Raw genomic sequence first — 11209 nt, forward strand, 5'->3', positions numbered from 1 at the left:
GTTGATAATACACACACTTGAAGGATGAGGATTAGGCAGTTGAAGCCAAAGGATAGAAATAAAAATGAAGTTCTGGAGTCGGGACCCTTCAGATGGTCTGAAAAGGGCGCCAATCCTAATTTTTACCTATCCTATGTTCTCCAGTGATGCTGCCTCACCCGCTGAGTTATTCCAGTGTTTTTCTTTGTAAACCAGCATCTGCAGTTCCTTGTCTCTGAAGTCAAATGCGTGTTAAGGTCTGGATTTCACTGCCTGATGGGTGTTGCAAGCAGATCTGGTCATTGCAACTTAAAATTTAAATGATTAACATTTTTGTGAGGGGGTGTGATGGAGCGCTAGATGGCTGTGGGGTAAATTTGCTCATTTCTAGTTTGATGCTTAATGCATAATGGAAAAATTTGGCCCAATGTAATTGATCTGAAGATTTGAAGTGCATGCAAACTACGGGATCTATTGTGGTTTGCCGTTGTAATTTTAACATGCCAAAGGATTGCTGAATGTTTGTTTGTGATTTTTTTTTTGATCCACAGCAACATTAATTCAAAGTTTTGGTGATGCACGATACTGAACATGTTGGATGTAACCTAAAATAATCAGTATGCAGTTCCACATGCATTATGTAAAAATAAGGGGAATAATCTTGAGATTTATAAGCTTAAGGCAGAATTACTATAGTAGCTTAAATAATTTTTGCAATTGACATTAAATTATTGTGTGCAGTTGTTGAAAACCGGTTTGTAACTATTACCCCTCTTGGAGCAGTTCTCTCCACATGGTTTCTTACCAGTTTCAACGGTGAATATGTTTTGATTAACCTCGAGATAACACTTTACTGTTGGGATAGCAAATTGGTATCCTAATACAAGATAGGAAGTATAATAAAATATAAATGTGTACTGCATAATACCTGAAAAGTATTAATTTAAATGAATTGTACAGTTAAATCCGAATAGCTGTGTTGTATAGGATAGCCAAATGGATTTGTAATGAACTATTTTGCTTTGCAATTCACAAAGTTCAAATCTAAATGTTCAGGTAATAATACAGTTTGAAAACAAGCAATTGAAATCCTGCAGCTGTTAATTTAATATTTTGTTTTCCAAATCTCATGGACATTTAAAGGTACCATGGTATACTGAGGGTGCAATTACAAGCCTGTCAGAAGTTTTCATTTAAAAAAGTTCCACTCACTGCAGAAGTACTTTAGAATTCTACCAAGAAAGTAACCAACCCCTTACTCTTTGACATTTGTTTTTGTATTCCATTCAAATGTTTAATTGCTCATTGTTAGTCATACCGTTGGACTTGGACACACAAGTTTCATCGACTATGGTAATGGTATCCAAGATAAATATTCAGATGCTGCTTATAAATCTGAATCCTCAAATTTTATGCACTACACAATTTCCTCAAGTTCAGTATCACTGTTATTGAATCTCATGACATTGTACTTCCATGTATCTCAACTAGAATGATTATAGACAACTGATTTCAGATGTGGGGCTAGAACAGGGAACCTTGGAGAACAGAAAGTTTGGAAGATGTGCATATTTTAAAAAATGGCTTTTTTGTCAACTGAAAAACCTCTCACCAGTGAAGTGAAAACTTATTAAAATTAATTGGTGATTAGCTAGAGATGTAGGGTTGACGGGAGGGCAAACTCACTACACAACTTGTTCTGGTCCAGAATATGCTGCCTGAAATTCATGACATAGATTCAATTAAGGGTTTCACAAGTTAATTTGATAAACATTTGAAGGGGAAAATATTACAAGGCAAGGGGATGGGACATGCCTAGATTGCTACTGTTGGTGAGAATGGCATGTTACAGTTTTACAATTGTATGAATTCACAAATCTCAGTATCATCTGATGAATGCAGGCTAAAGTGCAGATAGTGTGCAACTAATTTTGATCAATAGCACAGTAGATATGTCTTAAAATTTATTCCTGCCCCATCCATTCACCTGTTTATGATCACTGCTTAAAACTGGGAAAGAGTTTTAATTTAACCAATCCTTGAATTCCTAATCATTTAAAGTAAAGATAATGCAAACCACCTTCTCTTGTTTGAGTTTGGTATCAAGCCACCAGGCTTGTCTAGCTACCACCATCCAACTATACCACCTTTGTCCCCTCCTCCTTTACTCGGCTTCTGAAATCCTCGTCCAGTGTGTCATCTTTTTAGTTTAGGTTGGAGATATAACATGAAAACTGGTCTTTCTGCCTACCGAGTGCACGTCCACGAACTAGGGTGTAGGATATTTCTATCCTACGCCCTAAGGGCAATTTATGGAAGCTAATTAACCTACAAACCTGCGCGGAGTGTGGGAGGGCACCTGGAGAAAATCCACACGGAGAATGTAGAAACCCAGTACAGTCAGCACCCGTAGTCAGGATTGAACCCGGGTTTCTGGGGCTGTAAGGCAGCAACTCCACTGCTGTGTCATTCAATGGATAGAATGAGAATCTTCCTGTGGCTAGTTCCAGCTCGTGTAATGTTTCAAAGTTGCAAGGTGGTCGATTTAAGTCCAAATTGTGAAACTTGAGCATGTTAGGTACAGCACTAGGTCTGTGGCACTACAGGAAGTGCAGTCTTTCAAACTAAATATAAAACAGCTTATGCGATGGTCAGTGCTTGCGTTATTGGAAATATTTAGCTTCTTAATTCAAGTCAGCAGTTTTAAGTCGTTTATTTCAAAACAAAATAACTTGGCTTCACTATATTAAATACTATAAAAAGATAATATACACTGTTATAAACATACTGTAATATTACTTTGCACCTCTCTTCCTCCTCCCCCCCCCCACCCCACAATTGCTAGGCACTGTCAGCATTTTACCTGAACAGCTTTTCTAATTTCATCCACACATTCAATGCTTATGTTATTTGATCATGGAAGTATCAGAACTTAAACTGAACTTGCCCTTCACCAGTGCCAAGCATGTGGTCCTGTAATTGGAAACTCTTGTTCCTATCATCAGGATATCAAATATAGCACCTTCCCATAGTGGATAGTACAATACCACTTGATTATATTTTCAAACAAAAGGCCTGACTTGGCCAGATACAAGGGGCTGATACTGCACACCTTCAGACTGTTGTCTGGACAACTAGCTCTTCTAGCATAATGCAAAAGCCCTGTCCAAGATTGCTCCTGATAAACTGCGACAGGGTGTGCAGTTTTGACTCTCAAATGTCAACATTTATTTTTAAGTATCTGATATGAGGAGACATTAAAATAAAAGTAACTTTTAAATATTAGAGAAAAGATTGGAGATCAAAATTAAATGATATAACCTCCCCTTGTCTCTCAATTTGTGTGCTAACAATCCCCATTAATAAGAGTGATTTGAAGTGTTCTAAATGATTCATCTGTTAATGGACGGTGGAATTGTGGAAGATTAGACAGAACCTTAGAAGTGGCATCTATGTTTAGGATATGGTGCTGCCATTAATCAGCACTACCCACAAATGTGGGGGTATGACAGTCAACCATAAACACATGTTCCCAGATTGTCTTTGGGTAATAGTTATACAATTTATCTAACTTGTGGCAGCACAATTGGAAGAGCTGCCACCTCCCAGTACCAGAGGTCCGGCTTTGATCCTGACCTTTGGTGTTCGCTGTCATTTGAGGAATTTGCACCTTCTTCCTGCGACTCCTCCGGGTGATTTCCACATCCCCAAGAAGTGCGGGTTTGTTGGTTAATTGGCCTCTAAATTGCTGCTAGTGTGTACAGGCATGTGAATTCTCTGCGGATTTCAAGGTTTTTAAAATCCATTTTCCAAACTTTTTGCATGATTTCCCTTTTTTCACTTTGCCAAATAAACGGAGAAATCGGATCAGAGAAAGAAAAAAAACACGATTTCTAGACTTGTAATGAACACTAGGGTTCCGTGAGAAATCCCCCGTGCCCTGGAAGTTTCCCCGAAAATGTGGCACCTCAGCTGGACAAGGCAGCCAATCTCGACCTCATCGGGACTTCCATGGCCAATTTGTCAATTCGGCCGCTAGAGGTTCTGCGAGAAATCCCCCTGCCCTGGAAGTCTCACGAAAATTTGGCACTTAGGCTGGGCAAGGCAGCCAATCTCAACCTCATCAGGACTTCCACGGCCACTCGGTGGGTTGAATTTGCAACCTGCGGCCGGGATTCTGGAACCCCAGCCCAGCTGGAGCCAGCAAATCTATCCCCATTGCCGACTTCCTTGGCCAGTTGGATAAACCAGCAAAGCTCTGGAACCAAGAGTGCCAGAAAATCAGTAGTGGAACTGTAATGAGTAAATATTAAATTTAAGTGCAAGATTATATAACTAAATTAAGACCGTGTTAAAATATAAATCGTAGCAGAAAAGCCAATTACCACCTTTTTAGGCTGATTATCAATTAATGTGTGAATTTACTTAAATGTTATTAATGTCACTACATACTCACATTATTTTGTAATGTCTCTTTACTTTGAAATGCACTAAAAGAGGCTTGAAACTGGTCATTTTGTGAGTAAATTTCCCAATTTTTTTACCCCTGTTGTATGCCTCGTGCAAGCGCTCAGCTCTTCCTCTTTTTTTTAACCTCATGCCTGCGTGTAGGGTGTGGATGCGAAAATGGGATGACAACTAGTGTCAATGAATATCATTGTGGACTCAGTGAGGTGAATCTCAACTAAAACTAAATTATGCTTTTGCACCTATATAACCAAGATAACGATGCTATTATTTATAAGCTTCCATTACTGTTGTCAGTAATCACTTCAGTTCTGTGGAAGGAACGCACAATGTCTGTTCCCCACCACCCTCTTCACGCTCCTCCTGTTCCCCACCACCCTCTGCATGGAAGCTCAATCATTTATGGGGAAATAAAAGAGCAAGAATTGCCCAGTTAGAGAGGTTGTAATACTTTACCTGTTAATAATCAGGGGTGATCTCAAAATACTAGAAGCATGAATTAGGAAAAATAATGATTGATCTATTCTGCAAGTGAACTGCAGTCAATTCTCACAACATCTAATGTTAGTTTCCCTTCAAAGGTGATCTCCATTCTGGATAGAGAGGGAAGAGGCATAAATGCAAAACTGTCAACAAAACCTTGACCGTTGGTCTCTGTGTCTGTAACATGTATAAAGTTGGAAGGGATGTAGCCAATGCTTTGGTTTACTGCAGAGTTTTGTGAATCTGTGAACTGGTGATCACTCTCTCCAGAGGACAACTTCTCAACATACAAACAAGGAAGTTGGCATTTGTAATCAAAAATATCATCTTGGCTGTTCCCTGGTGAAATTTCTTGGCACGATTCCTCACCAGGTTGTGGCTGACTAGCTGTGGGTTGGATTTGGAATGTGGATAGTTGGCTATTTTGATCTTGATCAATAGCCTCCATACTGTTGCAGATTTCCTGGTCAGATGACATTTCCTCTATTTGTAGAATCTCTGGATCTTCATAAGCTGCAGTTGAGTTCGCTTGGTAGAAAGGACATGTTGGGTCCAGGTTACCCTGTAGCAAATAAAAGGAGCAGCTTTGAGAAGAGTGCAGATTAAATTAAATGCCAAAATGTTTTCACATTTGGGTACACTTTTGCCATCTTAAACTGCGGATACTGGAGCAGACTGCTCAGTCTCTCATGCATGTTGCATCATTCAGTAGGATCATGGCTGATCTGGCTGCCTTATCCACATAACCGTCAATTCCCTACTGATCAGACATTGGCTTCAGGTGTACAAATAACACTACTATGACAGATTCCAAAAGATGCTGAACCCAACTTGCCCATGCCAACCAACATGCCCCATCTAAACTAGTCCCACATGCCTGCTTTCGGTCCATATCCCGCTAAACCATATCTATTTAAATGTTTCTTAAACGTTGCGATTATACCTGCTTCAGCTGCCTCCTTTGGCAGCTTGTTCCATACACCCACCACCCTTTTGTGTAAAAATAAAAAGTTACCACTCGGGTTCCCATTAAATCTCACCTCACCTTAAACCCATGTCCTCTGGTTCTCGATTACCCTACTCTGAACAAAAGTGTGTTTACCTGATCGATTCCTCATGATTTTATACCCCTCTATAAGATCACCTCTCCTCCTTCTGCACTCCAAGTAATAAAGTCCTAGCCTGCTCAATCTCCCTATAGTTCCAACCCCTCGAGTCCTGGCAAAATCCTGATAAATCGCTGAACCCATTCAAACTTAACATCTTTCCTATAACATGGTGACCAAAACTAAACACAATACCCTAAATAGTCTTATATAACTGTAACATGACCTCCCACCTATACTCCATGCTCTGACCAATGAAGGCCAATGTGCCGAAAGACTACTTAACCACCTGTGACTTCAAGAGCGATGCACCTGCACTCTTAGATCCCTCTGCTCCACAACACTCCCCAGAGCCCTACCATTCACTGTGTAGGTCCTGCTCATGTTAGACATCTCAAATGCAACACCTCACATAGTACCTCAAATTCTCTCCTCGTCCATGCTTTCTCCCACCCGCCTTGCCCTTCACCCTAACTGGAACATACGTGCCCTGGACTCTTGTCATACTTTCCAGATGATCCTTCATCCTACTCTAACCAACTTGAGCAAGTTCCTGTCTAATACCATCAAAGTTGGCCTTGCCCCAATTCAGAATTTCAATGTAGACCCACTCTATCTTTATCCATGTTAAAACTATTAAAACAATGGTTGCTGATCCCAAAAGGCTCACTTCAGTCACTTGCCCTTCCCAATATCCTAAGAGTGAATCAAGCTTTGCCCTCTCCTTTGTAGGACTGTCTGCATATTGCCCAAATGCAACTACCAACAATTTACCAACGCAATCACAAAATATTGTTTAAAATAAATAAATGTTAAAAACATTTTACCTTAATTGCAGTATATTTCTTTGCCCATGTACAATTAGCTGGATCAGGAACATTGCTAACATACAGTTGTGACGCAAGTTTTGATAAAATCAACAAAATCCTGCAGCAAAGCAAAGATTATATACATTTGGCACTTCATACAATCTAGCATGAGGTTTTATTTATATAGTTCATATTGTGTCTTATAACACTTTCTATGAGAACTATCTAGATAAGCGTTGCACCAAATTTTTTACTTGGGACTTCTGTGGAATTTCCCATTTCATACGAGGACTGAATCTTTGTAATATGCCTGGTGTTATTACAAGGTTGACTGATCTAGAGTAAGAAATGTCGTAAGTCGAACTTAAATGGGCTACAACCGAGCTTTAAAGAGGGCAGATATACAAAATTAAGGGATTTTATAGAGAACAATACAGCACAAGAGCAGGTGCCTGCTTCCACCACCACCACTGGTAGTACGCTCCTGTTCCCCACCACCCTCTGTGTAAACAAAACACATTGCCCTGCACACCTCCAATAAACTTTCCCCTTTTCACCTTGTAGCTATGCCCTCTAGTTTTGAACAATTCCACCCCAGGGAAAAGGTTCTGATTGTCTGTCTATGCCTCTCATAATTTTATATACTTCTATCAAGATTTCCCTCAGCTTCTGACAGAAGAGTTCCACGGGGATCTGCGCTAGTACCTCTGCTGTTTGTGATATATATATAAATAGTATGCTTGCCTTCATTGCTAGGGACATTGAATATCAGAATCAGGAAGTCATGACGCAGCTCTATATGAATTTGGCTAGGTTGCATTTGAGTATCATGTGCAGTTCTGGTCTCCCTACGGGAACGATGTGGAGGCTTTGAAGTTGCTGAGGAGGCTTAGCAGAATGCAACTGGGATTAGAGGGATTTGGCTGCAGGGAGAGGTTGGATAGACTTGGATTGGTTTCTCTGGAATGTCAGGTTGAGGGACGACAATAGAAGTATATAAAATTATGAGGCAAAGATAGGGTAGACAATCAGAACGTTTTTTCCCAGGGTGGAAATGTCCAACATTAGACAGCATAGCCATAAGGTGAGGAGGAAAGTTTAGTGGAGACATCTGGGGCAAGTTTGTTGACACAGAGCGGTGGGGGCCAGGAACGACTTGCAGGAGTGGTGGTGGAGACTGATACAATGGTGGAGTTTAAGAAACTTTTAGATAGGCACATGGAAGTGCAGGTAATAGAGGGATATGGATCATGTACAGGCAGATAAAATCAGTCTAACTTGGCATCATATTTGGTACTGCTCGATGTACACTACTCATTCAGATGTATTACCTGGTTCTCACGGACTGCCATAAACAGAATCCGGAAACAACGAGTGCTGCTGAGAACGTCACTGCAATGACGACCACCATGGTGGACTTGCTGTCAGAGTGCAGATGAGTATCTGAGGAGCAAGAACATTTCAGTAGTTTGAATTCACAGATTAGCTGATACCCAAAGGTGACCTGCGTTATCTCCATAACACCAAAATATTGACCAGCTCTCTGATAATACTGTAGGGGTTTTTTTTTTTACCATCCAGTTGTATTTGTATAGTCTCTTTTTCCTCTTTCCCCATATGCCTCCTCAACTCACATCGCCAATCCACAGAACATTGAGACGACTATACTGTAGTTTACTATCCATCTCTTTTGTGGCCCACAGACTATCCTTGATCGGACTTTGCTGGTTTTACCTAGAACTAAACGTTATTCCATTATGTATCAAGACCCTGTAAATGGCTCTATTGTAATCATGTATTGTCTTTTTGCTGAATGGCTAGCACGCAACAAAAGCTTTTCACTGTACTTCGGTACACGTGACAATAAACTAAACTGAGCTGCCTGATCCTCTTTCCAAAAAAAACAAAATACTATGCAAGCTATAAACAGAAAATGCACAGCATGACGTATAGACACTATTTGCTAGCTGCATATGAATAAAACTTCTTGTTGGGGATTTCAACAATGCCAGCCTGAAGAAAAGTCTCCCTAACTACCACCAACACGTTTCCTGCAGCACCAGGGAACGTTCTAATAAAACAAATATGCAAACCCCATTTCTTCTGGTTGCGAAAATTATCCATTGGAATGTTGAAGATTGGGAGAAATTTCATCACATACAGGGTTGTTTAGAGAAGGAAAGCTTTCCCATAGGGAGAGGGATGCATCTATTTAAAAATTGAACAACTACTTAAAATTGTATAGAATGTGGCTGAATGGTTGCCATTGTTCTGTTCCTTCTATAATGATTCTATATTTCTCTAAGATCCTCCATTTACTAACTGATTCCTCCATAACTACAGGGATTAATAGGGGATGTCATAGATGTTTTAAGCTGATATGAAATTTGAGCAAGATCTTATTTAATAGTTGCGATGTTAAAAGTGAATAAATGTCAGTCACAGAGACACACTGTCCCACATGGAAAAACCCCTTCCACTCATCATCTGCCAGTCATCATTTACACTGAAGATAGACACAAACTGCTGGAGGAACACATTGGGACAGGCATCATCTTTGGAGAGAAAGAATGGGTGACGTTTCGGGTCCAGACCCATCTTCAGACTGAGAGACAGGGGAGAGGGAAACTAGAGACATGGAAGGGTCATGTATGAAAACAGCTGATCAAAGCAGCCGATGATAAAGAAATGTAGTATGGTTCATTGTTAGCTGAGGGGAAGGCAGCAAGAAGGCATACAATTAGTAAAATTAATTGGAAGGACAGCGAAACTAGTCGGAGAACTAGGGTGGGGGAGGGAAGGCAAGGGTTACTTGAAGTTAGAGAAATCAATATTCATACCGCTGGGTTGTAAGCTGCCCAAGCAAAATATGAGTTGCTGTTCCTCCAATTTGCATTGGGCCTCACTCTGACAATGGAGGAGGTCCAGGACAGGACAGAAAGGTCACTAGGAGAGGGGGAGTTAAAGTGTTTAGCAACAGGGAGATCGCTCCTAGGGACTGAGCGGAGATGTTCAGCGAAACTATAGCCGAGCCAGCGCTTGGTCTCGCCGATATATAGCAGTCCACACCTGGAACAGTGGGTCCTTGGTCGAACTCGAGGGAGGAGGTATAGGGACAGGTGTTGCATCTCCTATGTGGGGTGGTTTGGATGGGAGGTGATGAGTTAACCAGGGAGTTGCAGAGGGAATGGTCTGCAGAAAATGGAAAGGGGTGTAGATGGGAAGATGTGGCTAGTGGTGGGATCCCGTTGAAGGTGGTGATGGGGTGAACTCTGTCGCTGTTGCGATTGGGGAGTAAGAGTGGAGCTGGGGGATACTGAGGAGACACATGTGAGGGCCCCATCTACGATGGAAGAGGAACCTCTGTTCCAAAATAATGAGGACATCTTGGATGTCCTGGTATGGAACTTGGGGGTAGATGGAGAATTGGGCATAGGAGATAGAGTCTTTAAGGGAGGTGGGGTGGGAAGAAGTATTAGTCTAGATAGCTGTGGGAGTCAGTAGGTTTATAATAGATGTCCACCGACAATCTATCTATTGTGATAGAGACGTTGAGATCAAGAAATGGAAGGGAGATGTTCAGAGATGGTCCAAGTGAATTTGAGTGCAGGATGAAAATTGGAAGCCTATTTTATACTCCCTACATTCCCATTATCACTCAACAACACACCAGGAGCAATTTACAGTGGCCACTTAAATCTATTAACCCATGTGCCTTTGGGTGCACAAGGAAATCAGAGGACCTGGGGAAACATGCCATCATGCAAACCCCACACAAACAACATATGTGGGGAATGAAGCCAGATTGGTGGAGCTCTAAGGAGGCAACTCTACAGCTGTGCCCTTGTGTGACACTGGAGACCTTCACCTCCATTCATTTCTTGTGGTTCTGAATTGATATTTTTCCATCACTAACCATAAATTGTAGATGGCAACTTTGAATCCTTCTCCTGTTTGTGGATGGTATAGCTCTCAGTGCAGCCCTCTTTCTGAACATGTGGAATATTATTCCAAAATATGGCTGCAGTATGGTCTTTGGTGAAGACCAAAGGTCCTGACTGTGGAGCTGCTAAACAAAAACAGTTGATACCTGGTTAAAATAATCTAATTTCCATTACCTCATGTTTTTAATTAACCCAAAGTTTGAATTTGGTTACCTTCTGGTTCTGTGTACTTCCAAGTTGATAGTGGTATCCCTGCGCCATTTTCATAAACTGCAAAGACGGAGATCTGAAAGCATGTCTTTGGTTTTATATTTTCTGTAATGTAGTAAGAAAGGGGCTTATTGGGATGTATTCTGCTCTGGCTCATGTTTTGGGCAGTGTGTGATTTGCAGACTCTGGGTCGAAGCAGAGAGAATCTGTT

The 11209-nt window shown here is 41.0% G+C and overlaps 1 protein-coding gene across 2 annotated transcripts in view; it reads right to left on the reverse strand.

The window, feature by feature from the left end:
- Window positions 1-2832: 2832 nt before the first annotated feature.
- The window catches only part of il12rb2 (interleukin 12 receptor, beta 2a), a 38203-nt gene continuing 29826 nt past the window's right edge, over window positions 2833-11209 (reverse strand). The window contains exons 12-16 of one of the 2 annotated variants that reach the window (XM_078407987.1): window positions 11002-11103; window positions 10761-10913; window positions 8176-8287; window positions 6863-6962; window positions 2833-5491 (exon numbers count right to left, since the gene is read on the reverse strand). In XM_078407987.1, the coding sequence (XP_078264113.1) occupies window positions 4967-5491; window positions 6863-6962; window positions 8176-8287; window positions 10761-10913; window positions 11002-11103 (992 nt within the window). In that variant the 3' untranslated portion in view covers window positions 2833-4966. The remainder of the gene's footprint in view (window positions 5492-6862; window positions 6963-8175; window positions 8288-10760; window positions 10914-11001; window positions 11104-11209) is intronic. The other variant, XM_078407988.1, reaches the window with a different exon arrangement.

Source organism: Rhinoraja longicauda, chromosome 11, assembly GCF_053455715.1.
Source record: "Rhinoraja longicauda isolate Sanriku21f chromosome 11, sRhiLon1.1, whole genome shotgun sequence".
In the NCBI taxonomy this organism is placed as follows: domain Eukaryota; kingdom Metazoa; phylum Chordata; class Chondrichthyes; order Rajiformes; family Arhynchobatidae; genus Rhinoraja; species Rhinoraja longicauda.